Source organism: Polypterus senegalus, chromosome 2 (genome assembly GCF_016835505.1).
Source record: "Polypterus senegalus isolate Bchr_013 chromosome 2, ASM1683550v1, whole genome shotgun sequence".
Classification (NCBI taxonomy): domain Eukaryota; kingdom Metazoa; phylum Chordata; class Cladistia; order Polypteriformes; family Polypteridae; genus Polypterus; species Polypterus senegalus.
The window spans coordinates 283,942,428-283,965,632 of NC_053155.1; the positions used below are offsets into that span (position 1 = coordinate 283,942,428).

General features: G+C 37.9%; 1 protein-coding gene across 3 annotated transcripts in view; it reads left to right on the plus strand.

The window, feature by feature from the left end:
- Window positions 1-23,205, plus strand: part of nup98 (nucleoporin 98 and 96 precursor) — a 126,799-nt gene that overhangs the window by 94,040 nt on the left and 9,554 nt on the right. For all 3 annotated transcript variants that reach the window (XM_039745711.1, XM_039745710.1, XM_039745712.1), the window contains exons 24-27: window positions 12,305-12,537; window positions 16,682-16,945; window positions 20,380-20,537; window positions 21,280-21,420. In XM_039745711.1, coding sequence (XP_039601645.1) covers window positions 12,305-12,537; window positions 16,682-16,945; window positions 20,380-20,537; window positions 21,280-21,420 — 796 coding nt within the window. The remainder of the gene's footprint in view (window positions 1-12,304; window positions 12,538-16,681; window positions 16,946-20,379; window positions 20,538-21,279; window positions 21,421-23,205) is intronic.

Consider the following 23,205-nt stretch of genomic DNA (forward strand, 5'->3'; position numbering starts at 1 on the left):
GAAACTTCACTTTGGTAACTGATCATCCTCCACTTTCAATGGTTATACCGACAGAAAGATACAAACTCTCGCCTCATGAGATGGTTTCTGGGCTTACAACCTTACCGTTTCACAGTAAAACATCGACCAGGTTCTGAGCACGTCGACGCAGACGTATTATCACGACTAAATGAACCTGGTACAGAGAGTCGCTTGATTCACGGGAATGTGAATAAAGCTGAGAGGGAGGGTGTGAGCTGGAGGGCTGATCGCACCCCAAGAAGATACAGACGCCCCTGGGCAAACCACAACCCCTGAAACACAGACTACCCTCACATTGCTCTTTACTTTCTCACTTGCGCTATAACGCATAATGCAAACCTTGCGCGATACTCCGCTAACTTAAAAGCCTTGTGCAGCGCCTGCCAGTTGAAAATTGATTGTTTGCTTGCTTTTATCTCTCTCTCTCTCTCTCTCTCTCTCTCTCTCTCTCTCTCTGCTCCTAGCGGAACTGTCATCTCTGACTTGTCATGGAGCACATTTAAGCTCATGTGTTTGCAGTGTTTCAATAAAAATCCTTCTTGTTTCTACGACCTCCTGTGTCTCTGTGCAAATCTGTGACCCAAGCGTGACAATATATTCCGAAGCTGACTTTATATATTTAAGTTTTGACTTTATATATTCCAGCGCTTACATTATATATTCTGAAATATTCCAACGCCGTCTTTATATACTTTTGGGAAGAGCTGATCAATGTAATCGGTGTACCAGGAAATCATGCATTGACAGAAGTTCCCCTTTGCTTGTAATTGAAACTGTGATTAAATGCATTATTTTTTTAATGCGTTATGGAGCACATGCATCGAAGCTTCTCAGATGTGCGATTGTCATTGTAACCTTTTGTAAGTAGTGCCTGGAGGATTCAGTGTGGAGAAACTCTAGAGACAGCGTGTGTATTAACTTGTGGATTTTTCTGTGAGTATTTGGTAGCAGCGTCACAAAGTCACTTCTGTAAGACTGCGTTGGCTGCGGAGCTCAGCTCAGAGCGAAATTAGGTGAATGGGAGGGGAGATGATGACGTGACTTCCCCTCCCGCCTTAACTGTCAATCCCCCACAAACACAGTCTCTCGGAATTTGCATAAATACAGCCGTTCACGTGCAATTTTAACTTAGTTACAAAGTGATCAGAACTCTTGTTTATATCCTGTGTCGTCCTCATTAAACTTGTATCACGCATTACCCGTGAGCATGTCAAACGCCAGCGGCAGCGTGTCTATGAACTTAATTTAAACTTCAGGTTTACACCGTGCTTTGTTTCCGAAGTAGCAGCACTCATGAATATGGGTATATGTCACTCGCTCACTTCTTATTGTTTCGCTGCCTTCTCAATTATATAATGCATCTTTTCTTCAGTGCTTTTTGGATCTCTTCCTGGTTTTCTACATAGTGCGTTGACAGTCAGTTCACGTGATTACGTGGGAGGCGTGATGATGTCACACGAAACTCCGCCCCCCCACGGCTTTCGAGCTCAACTCCATTACAGCATATGCAGAAAAATAGCTTCCAGTTATGACCATTACGCGTAGAATTTTCGAAATGAAATCTACCCAACTTTTGTAAGTAAGCTGTAAAGAATGAGCCTGCCAAATTTCAGCCTTCTACCTACACGGGAAGTTGGAGAATTAGTGATCAGGCAGTCAGTCAGTGAGTGAGTGAGGGCTTTGCCTTTTATTAGTATAGTTTCAAGGTCTTTTTGTAAAATATTAAAAGTTTATTGAATTAAATTTCTGTATAAATTTATGATGTCTTATGTACTGACAAAAACATGTATAGCTGACTTGGAGATTAGTCTGATTTCTTTCTCCTTCAGCATACTGTAAACGTGTAGTTCTTAGGATTAGCACAGGGAGACCTCCATGGCTGCTGGTGTTTGTTCCATACAGTTTCTTAATCAGAGAGCCATTTTAATCTCTTAAATGATGACATTGTTTTTAAAGTGTGCTTCCTGATTACCTCCTCCCCCCACCCCCCCAAATTCTTTAATTTTGGAGAAGCATAGTTTGTGATTTTACATTTGTACACATTTTGCCATAGCTTTTAATGCTTAACCTTTTATTGTTTTCCGTTTTTATTTTGAGGGGTTTGCTCCCTTAATTATATCCTAAAGTGACAATTAATGAATGAGTAGACACTAAGATAAACGCTGAAAGTTGTAGGGTTACAATTATTTGAGTGTCATGGCCAATAGAGTGTTCTAGGATTGTAAGATCAAATGTCATTATAACAGTATTATTCAAATTTATTTAAATAAGATCTTCTACAAAGGCAAAAGCTGATGCAAGGTTGTAAAAGAATGGTTGTTTATTTTACCCATACTAATTTTTGTCATATTCCAGATGTACTGTGCAAAGCTGCTATATTTTACAGATCTGGTTTTGCAGTTCTCTATTATTGTCCTTTGCGTAATTGTTAATGGTTTGTTTTTTTTATTAGTAAAGCTTATAACCAGACCCCTTTTATAATCTAGATTTTTTCCTATCTCAATACTTTGCACTTTGATCTACAAGTGTACTCAGAGCAGTTTTTCTGAACGCTTCTCTGATGCCTTAAGTATTGTTTTATTACTGATTCAGTGCATCCCATTCACTTTTTAAACCTGAGATCTTTAACTGTTTAATGCTAAGATGTTCTCATTAAAGCAAATGGGGGGAAAAAAACTTAAAAAAATTCTGAGTTTCCTTTTATTACAATGCTTTAAAACCCTCTCTTTAAAGAGCCTTGTTAGTTTCAGCCAACATGTATTTTCCCACAATTGTTTGTTTGATATGGCTGCTGGCTTGACATATAATGCCTAAAATGTGGTGTAATTTAGTAAATATTGGCCTAAATAAACAGAACACTTATTAGAGTAAAATGAATTTCATCAGGGGGGTGATCATTATTAAAACCAAGATAGAAGAAAACAGAATTATTTCTGTGCAAGGTACATGCTGTACATGCATGTTATTTTCATATAAAAATGTACCAATCCCAATTTTGTAATTTTTGCATTGACACCAAACCACAGAAACTGATAAATAACAGCTTGCTAAATTTGAGGTATGAGCTCAATTAAAAACAGAGATTGTTTAGGGTAAAACCTGCAGCCAGAGGGAATGCCCCAGGACTGAATTTGAGAGCCACTGATTTAATGAAGGTGTATACATATAATATTGCCATGTTTGAGTTAATGTGTGCCTCTCAAAATGTTGTTGCAACATCTTAAGCCACGTTTTCCAAAATAAACACAGATTAATTACTATTTTCTACCTTCTACATTAATCTTTGTCTGAGAATTTATACAGGTTGCTCTATATGGTTTTTAAACATGCCAAATACAAAAACGGTGAGCTATTGGCTTTTAGGTCTTCTCTCTAGGGCTTAAAAATGGACATTGGATATAAAATGGACAACATGGGGAAAAAAGTCTAATACTATGTCAAAATAGTTTTAAATTCTCGCATATTGTCACGTCCTTCATTAGGTTTTGCAAATTAGATTGCAACATCTTAGTCTTGTAACTAGTTAAATACTGCATTACATTCTTTTCTCATATTTTCTCAAATGATTTCTAGATTGCAAGAGACTCTCGTTTTAAATACCTCTAGCAGTTTGCATTCTTAACTTTTTGTAACATTTAGTTTTTATGAAAGTCTTGACTTTTTGCTTTACTTCTGTCATTTTTGTATTAATATTGATCTTCTTGCATGCTTTCAGACTTTCACTGCTTTCATTCTTAGTGTATCCGCACTATTTTCAATCAAATTCTTTCTTGAATATTTACCTGACTTTACATCCGTTTAATTGCTTTGAAAATTCTGCTCACTTTTTAGTAGTTTACATATCTGAATAATTTTAGAATCACTTTTGTCTATTTTCTTACCCAATTTGCAGTCTTGATTGCTGTATGTAAGGCAAGTGCACTCTCCAAATGGGTCTGTATAATTGATCACTATGAAACTGAGCCAAACCTGTCTGTACATGTTCATCTGTGTTTATCAAGGTATCCCAAAATACAGTCAAGTCCATAAGTATTTGGACAGTGACACAATATTCATTATTTTTTCTCTTTATGCCAGCACTATGGATTTGAAATAAAGAAATTGTTTGTGAGTTAAGTGCAGACTTTCAGCTTTAATTTAAGGGGTTTACCAAAAATATTGTATACGCTGTTTAGGAATAACAGCCATGTTTCTGCATAGCTCTACATTTCCAGGTGCTCCAAGTATATGGACATTTAACTGACAAGATGTTCCATATCCAGGTGGAAGCAGTTACCTCATTACTAAGCAGGTAGAGTCTGAATTGATTCCAAGTGTGGAATTTGCATTTGGAAGCTGTCTCTGTGAACTCTCAATATGAGATCCAAAGAGCTGTCCATGCAAGTAAAAACAGTCCATCTTTTAGGCTGAAATTCTCTTTTGGAGAAATAGCAGAAACAGGAGGAGGGGTTAAAATAACATTTGGGGTATACTTAAAAAGAAGGAATGCACTGGTGAAATTGGCAACACCAGATGGTCTGGAAAACCATACAAGACAACTCTGCTAGATTTTTGCAGAATTTTGTCCTTGATGAAGAACCCATTCAAAACATTTAGCCAAACCAAGAACACCCTCAAAGAAGTAGTAGGCCTATTACTGTCAAAATTTTACAATCAAGAGAAGATTTCATGAAAATAAGTTTACAACAATGTGCAAACACCTGGTAAATCTCATTCATAGGAAGGGAAAATTTTAAAGTTTGGCAGAAAACATTTTTTAAAAACCTGTCCAGTTCTGGAACAGCTTTCTTTGGATAAAATAAACTAAGATCAGTACTGTATATACCAGAATTTTGTTAAGAAGAATATGGAGAAGCGAATAAATGGCTCATGACCCAATGAATACATCTGTGAAACAGTGGGGGCAGTTTTATGGCATGATCATGCATGAATGTGAATGGAAGGCAATCACTAGTGTTTGTTGATGATATGACTGTAGACAGAAGTAGCAGGATGAATTCTGTAATGTATAGGGCTGTACTATTTGCTCAGATACAGCCAAGTGCTACAAAACTGATAGGGCAATGCTTCCCAGTACAGATGGACTATGAGGCAGAACATGCTGCAAAAGCAAACAGTGTTTTTCAAAGCAAAGAAATGGACTATTCTTCAATGGCTAAGTCCATCAGCTGATTTTAACCCATTTGGACATGCATTTATTTCACTTGCTGAAGACCAAACTCATGGCTGAAAGTCCAACTAAGTCCAACTAGAGCAGAATCCAGCTCTTGGAGATGGCCATGGGTTCCAGACTTAAGGCAGTCATTGACGGTAAATCATTATATTTATGATCGTTAGTTTGTCCATGTACTTTTGAGCCCCTGAAAATGGTGGTGGTGCGCTGTGGCATCCATAAAAATGTCTTTTCTACAATATTTTGTTAAACTGTTTGAGTTAAAGCAGAAAGTTTATACTTTTATCACATCTTGATTGCTTTGCTTCAAATCCATTGTGGTGGTGTACAGGGACAAAATTATGAAAATTGTGTCACTGTCTAAATAGTATTTTTCTTTGGCATTCCAGTAGTTTAGTATTGTAAAGACTAAAAAAATAGCATGACCTCAGTCTAGATTTTTGAATCTCCTTTTCAAATAGAAAACTTAAGACTAAACACTGTACAATACAGTTTATTTTTGTATAGCCCAAAATCACACAGGAAGTGCTGCAATGGGCTTTAACAGGCCCTGCCTTTTGACAGCCCCCCAGCCTTGACTCTCTGAGAAGACAAGGAAAAACTCCCAATAAAACCTTGTAGGAAAATGGAAGAAACCTCGGAAAGGCAGTTCAAAGAGAGACCCCTTTCCAGGTAGGTTGGGCGTGCAGTGGGTGTCAAAAGTAGGGGGTCAATACAATACAATATACAGAACAGAACAATTCCTTAAGACAGCATAATAATAAAAATTTTAGAAGTACGGTTTAACAGTAGATGATATGACATAATTAGGTATGTATATTTTTAGAGTCCTGGAGACCTCATCCATCTAGCTGCCTCCCCATTTGGCCATGCCACGGCTGAAACGTTGCTCGATGAAAGGACCCTCTTTCCCATGATTCCTGTGATCCTCCATCAGGGATGACTTTACCATAGGCAGGCAAACAACTTGGCAGGTGGGCCGTGGCACCAATGGCCACATTTGGGTACCGAGAAAAGAAACAGAATAGGTGAGGGTTAGTATTCAAATATAATTATCATGTTACTTATGTTATAGTGCTAATGACTAACAACAGAGATGCAGTATGTACAGTTAATCAGCAGCTCTAGTCAGGATATGCTAAACTGAAGTAGTGAGTCTTCAGCCGGGATTTAAAGGCTGAGACTGAAGGGGCATCTCTTATGGAAGCAGGAAGACCATTCCACAGTTTAGGGGCCCTGTAACTAAAAGCTCGACCTCCCACTGTTATTTTATTAATCCTTGGAATCCTAAGCAGACCGGCATCTTGAGATCTTAATGTGCTCAGGTTTGTAAGTCATGATAAGTTCAGACAAGTAAGCGGACCTTGGCCATTTAATGCTTTATATGTTAAAAGGAGGATTTTGAAATCTGCCCTAAACTTAACTGGGAGCCAGTGTAAAGATTTAATAACTGGGGTTATGTGTTCATATTTTCTTGTTCTTGTAATAATTCTTGCAGCGCATTTTGGATTAACTGGAGGCTGTATAGAGAACAGTTTGAACAGCCAGTGAACACCGCATTGCAGTAGTCAATCCTACTAGAGATAAATGCATGAATTAATTTCTCACAATCCTGTTTATTTAGAAAGCCTTAATTTCCTAACATTTTTAAGATGGAAAAACATGTTTTGGACGACTTTGTAATATGCTTTAAATGACATGCTAGAGTCAAAGATAACTCCTAGATTGGGGCTGATTCAGTAAAATTAATTGGGATTCCAACTGAGTTAAATGACGACAAAATATTGCTGTGATCAGCGTCATTCCCTCCAACAATTAACATCTCTGTTTTATCTGTATTTAAAGACAAGTAGTTCTCATTCATCCATTCCTTTAATTCACTAACACAACTAATTAAAGACAACATCGGAGAAACTTCATTTGATTTAAATGAAAGGTATAACTGGGTGTCATCTGCATACGAGTGAAAATTAACATTATGTTTCCTAATGAGAGATCCCAGTGGAAGCATGTAAAGTGAAAACAGTAAAGGTCCCAGTACTGAGCCCTGCGGGACACCATATTGAACTTCTGTGTATAATGATGGAGTACTGTCTGCACATTTCTGTACATACTGGAATCGATTTGATAAATAAGAACTGAACCAAGCGAGCACGGGCCTGTAAGCCCAACATCGCTTTCTAGCCTGTGCAGTAAAATAGAATGGTCAATGGTGTCAAATGCTGCACTTAAGTCCAACAACATAATTACAGTGGAATTTCCTTCATCAGAGGATATCAGAATGTCATTTACAACCCGTGTTAGTGCCGTTTCTGTACTATGACCAGTGCGAAAGCCAGACTGGAATTTCTCAAATAAATTGTAATGCGTAAGGTGTGACTGAAGCTGACTGGCGACTACTTTCTCTAGTATTTTAGAGAGAAATGGTAAATTTGAAATAGGCCTATAGTTATTTAGTATGTGTGGGTCTAGGTCTGACTTTTTAAGTAAAGGTTTAATGACTGACACTTTTAGTGCATCAGGTACGTGCCATGCAGTAATGAACTATTGATAATGTTAGAATAGGCTGCAAGAACATCCATTGCACTTTTACTAGTTTTGTTGGCACTGGATCTAGGGAACAAGTAGTGGGCTTCATTTTAGTAATTAAAGTTAAGACTTCCTGGTGAGTTACAGGATTAAAATTATTAAAGTGCTGAATGCAATGTGCACAGGGTCTGCTAAGCTAGTATTTGGTTTGTACTGTGATGCTGAGATCTGGGATCTTATATTTTTAATTTTCTCATTGAAGAAGTTCATAAAGTCTGTACTGCTAATATCTGTTGGTATTTTGCACTGTTGATCTGAATTCCCATTTGTTAATTTAGCCACTGCTCTAAAAAGTACCCTAGGATTTTTATTATTGCTATCTATTAATGTAGAATAGTATTCTGAGCGAGCTTTAAAGAGGGCTTTTTATATTTATTAACACTCTCTGTCCATGCAATTTGAAAGACATGTAGCTTTGTTGTTCTCCATCTGCTCCAGTTTTCGACACTCTAATTTAAGAGCTCGAGTATTTTCATTAAACCAGGGAGAGTTTCTATGTGCTTTGATCACTTTTGTTTTAGGGGAGCCACTGTGTCCAGAGCATCTCTCAAGGTCACATTATAATGTGATATTAGCTGATCTAAATTGTTTTCCACGTTTACATTTGATGTTAACTGATCTAAATGGTTTTCCACAATTACACTCGACTTACTCAAGGTATCTATAAATTTTGAAGCAGAATTACAATCTAGATGTCGCACTGTCTTTGTTTTAATCTGCGAGTGCTGGCATGGGCAGAACTAAATCAAACGTAATTAAGAAGTGATCGGAAATAACTACATTTAATGGAGTAATATTTAAATTTTGAATTTCAACTTTGTAAGTTATAATTAAATCTAATGTATGGTTATGATTATGAGTTGGACCTTTGACAATCTGACAAAATCCTACTGAATTTAACAAATAAGTAAAACATTTGCTAAAAGTGTCAGTTTCCACATCAATGTGTACATTAAAATCCCACATCAGAACTACGTGATCATAATTTATAGCCAAATCAGACAGAAGGTTGCTAAATTCAGTCATGAACAATGAATATGGCCCTGGTGGTCTGTAGACTAGCACTATAATTGTGTTGGAATCTGTTTTAATATTTAAAATGAATGCCTCAAAGGATGTAAAGTTGCCTAAATTTTTAGGAGTGATTTGCATTTTGTTACAATGAATTATTCCAAGGCCTCCTCCTCGACCAGAATCTCTAGACTTATGAAGGAACGAGTATCCATCTGGTGACGCCTCAGCTAGGGGAACAGTGTCACATTTACTAAGCCAGGTTTCAGTAAGAAGACACAGATCAGATTTTGTACTTAATATATATCATTTACCAAAACAGCTTTAGTGCCAAGAGAGCGAATGTTCAATAAACAGCATTTAAAACTGCATGGTTCTTTCTGAACTGCTGCTATATTTTTTGTTTTAATTTGAATTAAATTTCTATTACAGATGCCCCTGGTGGAGTGTCTGGTTTTATCCCTTGGTCTAATTATACACCTTATTTTTTGGTTATCGATTAATTTATGGTTTGTATCAAGACTAAATTTACTGGATGCCCCACAACAGGGATTATGGGTAACAGCTTCAGGAAAATAACAGGTGGGATAAAGAACAGCCTGTGATTTAAGATCACTGTAGCAAATAGACCTCCACAGAGATTCTAGCTAAGGGGTCCTCAAACTTTTTAAACAGGCGGCCGGTTCACAGTCCCTCCGACTGTTTGGGGGCCTGACTATAATTTGGGGGGACCTGATCGAATTCCCTTGCACACTGCACATATCTTATTTGTAGTGTAAAAAAACATGAAAGAACAATACAGTCTTAAAAAAGAACAATTTTAACCAACATAAACATTCCATTATTTCAATGAGAAGTGTGGGCCTGCTTTTGGCTGATAGTCAATGTCCGGTTCCATGTTTGTCCCTGCCAGTCGTAACAAGTGATGCAAGCGTGCATCAGGTAGTCTGGATCTGGTTGGAGATTTCAGATGTTTATTTCGGGGAAACAGTCTGTTCACAGACATAGGTTCTGCCAAAGATGGTTGACATTTTAAATGCATGGTTCCTGAGATTAAGATGTGTTACAGAGGGGAGAGATGCATAGAAATTAGTAAGGTAGTTGACTTGAATGTGTCTTTCAGAGTGTCATTCTGTAGTTGCCAGTTCCATTTGGTAAATCGGATCAACAGTTTCAATGTCAACAGAAAATGGGTTCCAGAAAAGCTGTATGTCCTGTTCATGGAGATGAAGCTCTTTAAATCTCATTTGAAACTCCCTTTGCAACATTTCCAGTGAATCCACACATTTTTTGTTTGGTAATGCAACTATTAGTTTCTTAGCCAAAAGCTTTTGAGTAATGAGATGGCAGAAGTTTTCCTCCTTCACTTGTTTAATGATTTCACATGTGAATGCATATCACAGATGAGCTTCCCCTTTCCTTGAAGTTGCACAATGAAACTGTTGAGCAGCTCTTTTACATCTGTCAGAAAGGCAAGATGCCATTTCCATTCTGCATCTTTAAGCTCTGGTAATTCTTTGTTTTTTGAAAGCAGAAACCTGTGGAAATAAGTCATAAAAAGTTTTTAAAACTCTCATTTGACTCGTCCAACAGAGTTCTGTGTGGTACAAAATATCTTCAAAGGCAACATTCGACTCGGACCGAAATTCCTGAAACTGTCTGTGGTTTAGTGCATGAGTCCTATTGAAGTTAACACAGGACACCACAACTTTCATGACAGAGTCCCACTTCAGTGATTTACAACACAGCACTTGGTGTATGAGGCAGTGTATGGCTATTGGACGTGAATGGTTGTGTTTGTCCATCTGTTGGTTAATGCTTGCAACCACTCCTTTCATAGACTATACCATCCTAGCAGCACCATCAGTTGTCACACTGGCTAGTTTAGCCTAGTCCAGCTCCAAATCATTCAGTTTGGCAAACTTTTTCTTAGATATCCTCTCCTGTTGTTGTTCCTTTGATGCTTTGCAATGCAGCAAGCTCCTCTGTGACTTTGAAATGATTTGTCCCACAAATGAAAATTAGAAGTTGTGCAGAATCACGAACATCATTGCTTTCCTCGAGTGCCAACGAAAAATAGCAAAGTTTTTTGAGGAGTTTTGCAAAAGCTGATGCAAATTATCCCCAATTTCTTCAATCCTTCATGTAATTGTAGGTCCTGAAAGACTCACTGTACTAAATAAATCGGCCTTCTCTGGACACCTCTGTTTGGCAACAGAAAGAAGGCATTCTTTAACAAATTCTCCCTCTACAAATGGTCTGCCAGTGTGCGCTATTAGCTTGGCAACTTGAAAACTTGCTTGCAGTGATGAAAGATTTATCTGCTTTACAAAAGCATTTTGCTGAGTTGTCAATCCATTTTTCAGTTTTAATATTTTGTGTCTTCTCACTTGTCCAACCAAACAATCATATTTGTCTTCTGTTGAGTTTCATAGTGTAGACGCAAATTCTATTCTTGGAACACAGCCACTGACTCCTAGCACACCAGACAAACCGCTCTCCTTGCACTGTGTGAAAAAGTAATCGTATGTCCACTGTTCTTTGAATATCCTGCACTCTGAGTTTATTTTTTTTTCCTTGGCATTGTTTCCAAAAGGATGCACAGTGGCTATTACTTTTTTGGGGTGGGTGCGTCCTTGCCCCTGGTTACTACCTCTCTGCCTTAGTGTGGTGAAGGTAGCTCGGCTTGGTGCATCCTCCGCTCCAACGCGTCACGTCACCGCATGCTAATGACTCTGGATGCAGCGGCTACTACAGCGACTCCCACGGCCACAGCGGGGGCCAGGTAAATGACCTAGGGGGGGCTGTATCTGGCCCACGGGCTGTAGTTTGAGGACCCCGTTCTAGCTCCTAAGTATCTGAAGCTTATCTGACTCAAATGCAGAGTCTTGCATTGAATTAACTTTACTGTGTTTTAAAAGTTTTAATTTTCTATTTGTATCCCACTCCCTTTTGCTAAGCTCTGCCATAGTGGAAACAGTTTTTCTCTGTTTAGAGTAGAATATGTAATTTCCCTGCCTATTTAGCAGTTTGCAATGTATTTCCATTTCCTGGATTGACCGAACACGTTTTACATAAACCATGCCACAGATATGTCCGTGTCCCTTGTGGTTTCAGGTCTGTAATTCTGTATGCAATGAAAATGTCTGGGTTTGTTTTTGTTTTTATCTCTTGGAGAATAACATAAGATAAAAATAACTTTATAGCAACTCCATAAATAAGGTACTTGGGTTGGCCTTCCTTCATATACAGGTAGTATGCAGTACAGTCCTTCAGAAGATAGCAATTTTGTCCTGTCCTCATTTTTTGTATCGGCTTTTTTGAAAATAAAATGCTGTTAACAGACTAAAATACGGGATGTTTGTAATTTGATTTATAGTTGATATTGAGTAATGGTATCCAAATACAGTTTCTTTGGATTTATTTAAACTTGACTTAAAAGAAACTCGTTTTCCAAGTATTAGTTTCATATTTTCATTTTAATAGTTAACTGTTCGTTTTTTATTTCAGGGTTTCTGAATGCCCATTAAAAGTCTTCATAGAGAAATTGACCATCGCTGAACCTGAGGTGGAAGAGGAACACCTGAAGTTATACCAATGTCCCCTTGAAATTGAATTCAAAAATAGTGTTGTCATCACTGATGACCCCTGTCCTTTTATCCAGCCAGTTCATGGGGTGGAAGCACTTCATGAATATGCAGACTGGATCACAACTGTGATTAAAGACCTGGACACATGTGATGGCAAGTATGATTTGTCCTATAGTTTGGGAGATCCTAATGCTGTGTTCAATTACACTTTACATTATTTGTAGTTTTATTGGTAACCAGTCACAAAGACTGGGTTATCAGACAGACTGTCCTAAACATAAGAGAAAGAAGGTGAGAATAATATGTTTTATATTAGTGATTTGTTTATTAGTATCTTTTTATTAGAGAATCTTGCTTGGCGTTTCCTTTTTCTCTCATTCATTTACGCCTCGGGTATTTTACAGTAATACTTGACTGGCTTTATGACTGTTTTTGGTGACATTAATTCTAAATTAATTGGCAATAGTTAACCTAAATAAAGTTAATGAGACGAGTTTCAGCCAACGCTTTAAATCACAGTGCATCCTGTCTTCTGTCTTAATTCTAAATGCTTCAACCTGAATGCCTTTTTTTTCCAGTAACTGATTTTTTGCTTATCCCAAATATAATTGACAATATTGCTCACCTTTTTCACTGTGTTTTGTTGCTGTTATTGAGGTAACTGTTGAAAAGCAAGAGGTTCATCAGTGCCAGAATGTTTGCCTGACAAGGCTTTAATTAATCAGATCACTCTCACATACAGTTCTAACCCTATAAAAGTAATTGAATAATGGTGAGTGTTCCATAGTTGTATGAAATAACTATAAATATTAAGGTTGTGGGAGCTAGACACCACCAATTGTTTACAGTAATTTATTTTAAAAGTTACATAAGATAGGAATATACACTCTCTTTTTGGATACTTAGAAGATATGAAATTGGTTTGGGTTGGTAAAACCAATGTTGCCTATTTTTTAATAAATAAATACTTTAAGTTTTGTGCCAGTTCTTCAGGCTGTGGTTGCTAGTTTAGCAATATTGATCCCCAACCTTATTTCCTGAAATGGACATGTTATTTGAAACTATTTTGATTGTTATTACTATATAGTCATCCAGTTTTACTCCTGTTCAATCTAGTTCAGAGTTACGGGTCCTGCTAACACTGGGAATGCAATAAAATATGCAGGTGTTGTCAGAACTAACCAGCAACATATTTACGCTCAGATGCATTAGATTGTTACATAATAAATTGTCAAACCATTTGTCACACATCTTGTTACAAAAAAAAAAAAATGTCTACTTCATTGATTAGGCTGAATGCATCAAATCAGGTCACACAACAAAGCAGTGTAGTTTTCATGGTTAAGTGTATTGAATCACATTTTGTGAATTAAGCATGCACAAACTGATGCCGGTTTTCTTTGAATACCTTAAAAAGGTGCACAAAGGTAAATATGTTGAAGTGTCGGACAACTTTAACATCTAAGCCGTCAAGTCAAGTTGGGGAGCATGCACTGGTACACGCAACCCCCCAGGCAGACGCACGATCCAGTCCCACCCTCCGGAAATGACCCTCTATCTGCCGCAGCCAGGTATTACCTGGGCGACCCCTTGGCCTGGTCCAGCCACTCGGGTCCCCAACAATGAGGATCTTACAAGCCGGATCACCCTCGGGGAAATGCGCCACATGGCTGTAGTGCCGTAACTGACGCTCCCTCACAATGCAGGTGATATGCCTCATTCGGAACTCCATGAGCAACCACTCTTTTAACACAAAGTCAAACCAACGGTACCTTGGATTTTACGGAGAGACCGTACCAAAGGAGTCCAGTCTTCATCTCAGGTCACTGGATAATGTCCATGTCTCGCAACCATATAGCAAGACAGGAAGCACCAGGACTCGAAAGAGTTGGACCTTCGTCCTTTTTGCATGGATATCAGGAGTGCCAGACACCCCTTTCCAGCGACCTCATGACCAAACCCCCCACCCCCATGCTCTCCAAATCTGTCTACTGACTTCTCAATGAAGAGTCACCAGAGACATGAATGTCACTGCTAAGGTAAGTAAACCTCTCAACAAGGTCAATACTCTCTCCGCAAACGGACACACTGCTGATGGCTGTGCCCAAGAGGTAATTAAAGGCCTGGATCTTGGTTTTTATCCAGGACACTCGCAAGCCCAGACATTTGGACTTCTCACTCAGTCTCTAGAGTGCCACGATCAGAACCTTCATTGACTCCGCGAAGATCACAGCATCGTTGGCAAAGTCAAGATCCGTGAATCTTTTTTCACCAACAGATATCCCACATATCCCATATCCATACAAGCATTGAACAGAGTAGGAGCAAGAACACTCCCCTGGCAAACCCCAGAATCAACTGGGAAAAACTCAGAGGTCCTGCCTCCACTCTGCACGGCACTCACAGTACCATTGTACAGGCCATCCATGATATCCAGCAACCTCGAGGAGATCCCGCGAACCCTCGGGATGGCCCACAGGGCAGCTCAATCAACTGAGTCGAACACTTTGCGAAAATCGACAAAGCTGCAAAGAAACTCTGCCGATATTCGCGTTTGCGCTCCATGAGAACCCTCAGCGGCAGGATGCGGTCGATGGTAGACTTCTTAGGCATAAAACCAGACTGTTCCAGTCGATGGTAGGTGAGCAAGTGATCACAGATCCTATTGTGGACGACCCTAGCCAAGGACCTTACCCTGCAGTGTTATCCCCCTGTAGGTGCTGCAATCCAGCCGATGTCCCTATCTGGAAATGGAAGGGTGAACAAGTCCTATTTTCCAGTCAGTTGGGATTATGCCAGTCTCCCAAATGGAAGCAATGATTGCTTGCAATGCCAGGAGGACAGCCTTACCAACAGCCTGGAGAAGTTCACAGGGAAGTTCACAAAGGCTGCAGGGATATGTGGTATCCGTCTAGGGGAAAAAATAATTTCTACACTGAGAGCTAGAATATAGGGCTCATCAGATGGCCACTTAATCTGCAAAACCTGCTAACATTACATTTAATTATGTGGTTATTGCCTATGTTGAAGTCCGCTTGCAACAATTGAGGTACAATTGGTTACATTTCTTTTATTTTTCCATTTGGAGCATAGTCAGGCGAAGTGATTTGCTCATTGTCACAAAATGCTAGTAGCGGGATTAGAACCAACAAACTCGGGTGTTTGTAGTCCCAACCCTTATGCACTACACTGCCAAGAATGGCATCACATTTACTTATTTGGCAATTATTGACTGGACCTGTAAGGCCACATGTAATGCCCACCTTATGTCTTGGGTACATCTCAGAAACAAAGAACAAAGACCGTTTTTGGCAAATTCTGCAGCTCGTTAAACCACAATCATAAGTACTTAGAACTAGGGATTTCAAATACAAGTTTGTGGAAAATTTTGATGCAGTTTGTGTTTAATCCAATATTCTGCTTCAGAAAATTAAATACAGAGTATCTTCATTAAATATTACTTTTTTTTCAGTTAATGCCAAGTGGAGTTTCAGTAAATATAACACACTGCTTGCTGAAAAGAGTTCCTCATGGAAAAAACAAATAGTATTTGACTATTATGTATATATAAATGTGTCTCTAAGCAGGCTTATGTTTACATAGTTTTAATTTAAATTAATTAAAATTAAATTAATCTTTAGATTAGATTTTTGGTAAAGTTGAAAATGTTTACATTTGTTTAGTCTTAGAAGTATGCTTTTAACCATACTGTAAATGTTTCATAAATATACATTAGTTAATTTAATTCTTTATGTAAAATTTAAATTAACTAAGTTGGAAAATGTTGTCATTGTTTCCCAATTGCTTTGGATTTTTTTTTTTACTTCCAACTTCAGTGAAACTGTTTAAAAAATAAACCCAAAAGGTTTTTTTTCTCCTTGAACCAATATTATACCATTTAATTTTCATGCAACAGCAAATGAAAACATAAAAATCTCAATTAGCGAAAATAAATACCAAAGAAACCAAAATGGAATCCACAGATCTAAAAAAGTTTAAAATACTCTGTTACTGTGTCTGTATGATTATCAAGAAGAATGATGTGACCTTAACCTGGTAACTAGTAGGCAAGAGTTTTGGAAAGTATACCTTTATTTAAAAAATGGCAAGTGGCATAACTGTTTCTTTTTTTTTTTTTGATAGTTGAGGGAAAACTGTAAAACTTTGTCACTTTTATAGACATTGGATGCTTGAACTAATTTTTCTACATATTGAAAAAATCCAGAAAAATACAAAATACTGCAGAAATTGTAGTAATTAGAGATGTTTATTTACTCTTAGATTATGTGTTCTACAGGGACGGTGAGATGCTGGAAGCTTGTCTGGACCTTGTGTGAAGCTCTCTGGGGGCGTCTTTGTGCTCCTGATATTGAGGTTCAAAGTAAATATGCTGAACATTTGGAACGCAGGAGAGCTTTCTCCAATTGGTTATCACAAAGTGTGAAGCACAAAATTGAGGAAGAAGTAGCACTTTCTAAAAAGGAGAATCATTTGGATGCAATCTACAGCTACTTGACTGGAAATCACATTAGTGAGGCTTGTAAACTGGCACAACAATGTGGTAAGCAATAAAATGTGAAGATCTTATAAGACTTTGAATTTATAGGCTGAAGAAGTGGTGGTTTATACGTCTTCAATAGCTTTGCACAATTTTTAATGTAGGCTAGTTTGCAAAAAGTGTTGTTACAAATAGAAAAGACTTGTTGCCTACTTTACATTTACTACAAATGTGGCCTGCTACTAAGACATGAAACGATTATTATTCTAATAGTTAGTTTGGTATGTTTCAAATCGGTTATTTTTTCCACAGTTATGCTATGCACTAATTCATCAGAGCAAAGTGATCTTAAGTGAAGCATAACTTCAAATTCCAAAATACCAAACTTTGTCTGTCAATGGTAAAGTAATAACACATTTATCTTTTAACACATTGCAAAAAGTAAGAAAATAAGTACATAAATATAATAGGTAAGTTGGAGATTTCAGTGAATTTCATAATACCTTGAAAATTTGAAGAACAATTTTGCCTGAAATGTTTTTGCCTGCAACTTCCTTTTTTTTTTTTTTTTTGTCCCATATGTTATATTCTTAGACATCTGGTGTAAAAGTTTGCCAAATCAATATATGGACAACAATGATGGGTAGGTATGGTGTTAAGGAGAGGAATGAAGAAGGTCAGAGGATAGTGGATTTTGCCAAAAGGATGGACATGGCTGTGGTGAATACATATTTTAAGAAGAGGGGAGGAACATAAGGTTACGTACAAGAGTGGAGGAAGATTACATCCTATGCAGAAGAGTTGATCTGAAGGAGATTGAAGACTGCAAAGTGGTGGCAGGGAAAAGTGTAGCTAAGCAGCATAGGATGGTGGTCTGTAGGATGACGTTGGAGATCAAGAAGAGGAAGAGAGTGAGGGCAGAGCCGAGGATCAAATGGTGGAAATTGAAAAAGGAGGACTGCAAGGTTGAGTTTAGGGAGGCAGTGAGACAGGCATTGGGTGGCAGTGAAGAGTTACCAGACAGCTGGGAAACTACAGCAGATGTAGTAAGGGTGACCGCAAGAAGGGTGCTTTGTGTGACATCTGGAAAGAGGAAGGAGGAAAAGGAAACCGGATAGAGGAATGAGGAAATACAAGAAAGTATACAGAGGAAGAGGATGGCAAAGAAGAATTGGGACAGTCAGAGAGATGCTCCTTATCTCCATGTACTCTTGTCTACTTTCTGCTTGGTGAAGAGCGACATGGTGAAGGCTAAAGAAAAGGCGTATGATGAGTTGTATGAGGTTGGACACTAAGGAGGGAGAAAAGGACCTGTACCGATTGGCTAGACAGAGGGACCGAGCTGGGAAAGATGTGCAGCAGGTTAGGGGGATAAAGATGGAAACGTACTCGCAAGTGAGGAGAGTGTGTTGAGCGAATGGAAAGAGTACTTTGAGAGGCTGATGAATGAAGAAAACAAGAGAGGGAAGAAGTTGGATGATCTGGAGATAGTGAATCAGGAAGTGCAACGGATTAGCAAGGAGGAAGTAAGGATAGCTATGAAGAGGATGAAAAATGGAAAGGCTGTTGGTCCAGATGACATACCTATGGAAGCATGGAAGTGTTTAGGAGAGATGGCAATGGAGTTTTTCACCAGATTGTTTACTGGAATCTTGGAAAGTGGGAGGATGCCTGTGGAGTGGAGAAGTAGTGTACTGCTGCCGATATTTAAGAATAAGGGGGATGTGCAGGACTACAGTAACTACAGGGGAATAAAATTGATAAGCCACAGCAGGAAGTTATGGGAAAGAATAGTGGAAGCTAGGTTAAGAAGTGAGGTGATGATTAGTGAGCAGCAGTATGGTTTCATGCCATGAAAGAGCACCACAGATGCAATGTTTTCTCTGAGGACGTTGATGAAGTATATAGAGAAGGCCAGAAGAAGTTGCATTGCGTCTTTGTGGACCTGGAGAAAGCATAGGACAGGGTGCTTTGATAGGAGCTGTGGTATTGTATGAGGAAGTCGGAAGTGGCAGAGAAGTACGTAAGAGTTGTACAGGATATGTACAAAGGAAGTGTGACAGTGGTGAGGTCTGCGGTAGGAGCGATGGATGCATTCAACGTGGAGGTGGAATTACATTAGGGATCAGCTCTGAGCCCTTTCTTATTTGCAATGGTGATGGACTGGTTGACAGACGCGATTAGACAGGAGTCCCTGTGGACTATGATGTTTGCTGATGACATTGTGATCTGTAGCAATAGTAGTGAGCAGGTTCAGGAGACCCTGGAGAGGTGGAGATATACTCTGGAGAGGACCGGAATAAAGGTCAATAGGAACAAGACCAAATACTTGTGTGTAAATGAGAGGGAGGGCAGTGGAATGGTGTGGATGCAGGGAGTACATTTGGCGAAGGTGGATGAGTTTAAATACTTGGGATCAACAGTACAGAGTAATGGGGATTGTGGAAGAGAGGTGGAGAAGAGTGTCAGGAGTGATTTGTGACAGACGGATATCAGCAAGAGTGAAAGGGAAGGTCTACAGGATGGTAGTGAGACCAGCTATGTTATATGGGTTGGAGACAGTGACACTGACCAGAAAGCATGAGACAGAGCTTGAGGTAGCAGAGTTAAAGATGCTAATATATGCATTGGGTGTGACAAGGATGGATAGGATTAGAAATGAGTACATTAGAGGGTCGGCTCAATTTGGATGATTGGGAGACAAAGTCAGAGAGGCGAAATTGCATTGGTTTGGACATGTGCAGAGGAGAGATGCTGAGTATATTGGGAGAAGGATGCTAAGGATAGAGCTGCAGGGAAGAGAAAAAGAGGAAGGCCTAAGAGAAGGTTTATGGATGTGGTGAGAGAGGACATTCAGGTTAATGCTGTAAAATAAGATGCAGAGGACAGAAAGATATGGAAGATGATCTGCTGTGGCGACCCCTAACTGCAGTAGGCAAGAGAAGATGATGATTTAATATTCTCCAATGCTTCGGAATTTGTATTTGAGGCTGTTTATTTAAACAGAAATGATATCTGAGGACATTTTTCAGTTTTATCTTAGCTTTTATAAAAAATATTTTGGTGGGGTACCTTACTGATAAGTACTACTGTGTCTTTATCCATATGTCCTGGATTTGAATCCTAATGTTACAATCCGGGTTTGCAAATTTTCCTTTTGTTCTTTATAACCAAATGCAAATATTTCAGCTAGCTTGTTTTACCCCATATCCCGAAAATGTGTTTTGATAAAATTATCTGTTATCCCTAAATAGATTCTGTGTGTGTGATTGTTCACTGTAAAGGTCCAAGGTTTTGTAACAGGTTGGTGTTTGCCTTGAGATTAGTGCTCCTGGGTTGGCTAAAAAGTAAGGTAACCTGGTTTAAAATGGATCTTTAATGGATAGATTGTTTGTCAGGGATGATTTTGAGTTTAGGCAAATTCTAATGGTAGAACTATTGTCATGTATAGGTGTAAAAATAAATAAGATTTATTGCAATTTTTTTTTTCTCTTCAGTTGATCATCGACTTTCTTTACTGCTGTCACAAGCAGCAGGGAGTCAGGGCATCAGAGAATTGCTTTCTATGCAGCTAGTGGATTGGTGTAATCTTCAGATTGATTCTCATATACAGGAGGAGAGACTAAGAGTATACACGTTGCTTTCTGGAAAACCGGTGTGTATAGATATTAATAAAAACATTGTTTACTATTTTGAAATATTACAGTTGTAAGTGTCATCTATGAAATTGCATGTTAAATCAAAAGTACCTGGATTCCTCTGTTGTAAAGTTGCATATAAGTACACAAACTAGCAATAAATGTGGTTCTGACCATTCTCAGGTTTCACGGGATTAGTCAGTAGTGACTGGCAGCATGCCACAATTTCCAAAGGTCAGCATGTCATAAGGAGCCCTGTTTACACAAAACGTTCCCCGTAACATTAAGATTTATTTAAGTGGTTTGGCAAAGTAACATTGCCCCTTAGAACTTTTTCATTCCAGTGAAGGGATAGCTTTGTTAATCCATTCCAAAATATACCGGTGTATGTGTCCCTTGAGGAACATTATAAACAATTATGGCTTTAATCTGAATTTACATAACGTATGGCTATAAATAAAGGTGCTGATTTGATAATTGTAATATCAGTTTTAAAGGTCTTAAAGACACTCTACAATTATTTCTGTTTTACTTTTTATGCAGAAAGTTTGTTTTTTTACTTTCCAAAGTACATATGTTTAACTTATATAGCCTGTTTAGTTATGTTCACAGACCATTATGGCGATTCTTTACAGAGGTAAAAAATGTAGAAAAGGATGTTTTCAGTTGGTTACACCCACTCTCTGTGTAAAATGTAAAGTCAGAATAAAAAATGTCAAATAATGGCTATGCATAATTGTGTTTTGCTTTTATTTTAAGGTATGGCAGTCTTCAGATGGCTTTATTAATGTGTGCTCTGGACTGGATTGGAAGCGATGTGTTGCCATACATCTCTGGTATATGTTATCACCTACTGCTTCTATAGCTGATGCCCTCTGCAAGTATGAAGAAGCTTTTCTGGTAAATACGGTTTTATTTGGTATAGTATTGTTTAATTAATTTGGAGGTTAATATGTGATAAAGAGATGAGAAAAGAGCTTTTTATTTGGTAATTGGTTTATGGAAAATGTCCATGACCTTAAAATTATATTTTTTAGGTGCATTTGTAGCTACTCAAATCCTCTCTGTTCTAACTACCTTCCTATGATAACGAAGAGGTTTGCCAAAGTACAAATTTCTATTTGTCTCTGTTTTAATCTTGTTGCCTTTTAACTTATTCAAAAAAAAAAAAAATCTGAGATTGATGATACAGAATATTGGCATTTTCCTATCCCTTTATCTCACGATAACCTCTACCAGTTATAATTGTTTTAAAATAATTAAAACTGAATACTAACTAGTACGTTAATTACAGAAATTGATGTGAACATTTTCTGCTTCTTGGATAGAAGTTGCTCATTTTACCTAGTAAGCAAGAATTATAGTTGAAAATAAGGCAAATATCCTGGAACATACAGATAATAAAACTTCTTTATCACCAGTCAACCTGTTTTATTGTATAGTGCAATTTTCAAAAAACTACAAAATATAAAATAACTGAAATGAAATAAAAATTTTAATAAATTTAACCCATTGGGCAAACTTCTAGATAGTGTTTTTTTTGTTTTTTTTTTGGTTTTTTTTATTATAAACATACAGGATAAAGCTATTCTGCTGCAGAAGTTTTGATGACTTCAAACAATTAATTACCTCTGAATAAATGTCTCTTGGCTAGTTTTGTGTTTAGTGTAAGGCCAAATATTCTCTATAGGGATTAAGACTCAATTTCGACAAGAGTCAAACATGGAACTGATAGACTTGTTCTCCGGCAACGTTTTGTGTGCCAGAATATTATCTTGTTGAAAAATTAACTTCCTCCTCTGAAAACATCTTCTCAAGATGTAGGAAGTAATTCTTACTGAAATATTCCCCTGTACTCGATAGCATTAATCAGGTTTTCATAGTGAAGTACCTCACAGTACCAGTAACTGAACAGATACATTTTCCTCCATGCCTAATTGTGGTTGAGAAGCTCTCAACATTCTGTTTCTCACATAATCTTTTAAAACATCTCTCTGAAGCATCAAACATTTTTTCATCACTCCACACAACTGTGCTTAAGCATTCTGCATCAAACTTCACAAACTCTGCTGAAAGCTGCTTTCTGTGATAGGTGTTTATTCTCAGACAGCAGTGACTTTTTAACAGAGTCTAGACGCAAAACCAAAAAGATGCAACCTTTCTTGTAATTGTCATTCTGTTAGGAGTCATGTTGTCAGTGGTCTTAACAAACCCCCAAAAAAACCCCTTTCAGGACCATAGATTTATAGACAATTGTCATCCCTGCATTAGGTGGCTTTGGTTTTTCCAAATATTACTATCAATATCACTTGATTCTAAATGTTGACTAATTTTATTCTCTCAGATGTTGATAGAGGAATAAGGATTAACTCTGACTTTGGGGTTGTATTAGTTTCAGAATAGCTATAGCTGGCAGGACAAAGCCTAGCTATAAAATTTGACAGCAACCTCTTCATGGTGTTTTGCTTTTTTACAATAATTTCCTTAGCTCACTTTCTCCAAGAGATCACATTTTTTTTTCAAAACTTTTTACTATAGCAAACCTTTACTAGCAAATTAACAGGCGCTGTCAAAGGTGTAATAGGTACATTTATTGCCTGATGTTACACTGGCTACATTGGTTAAGAGGACATTTATGGAAAAAGCTCCCCTCCCCAATTTTTTTTTGTCCTAACAAAGTTAAAA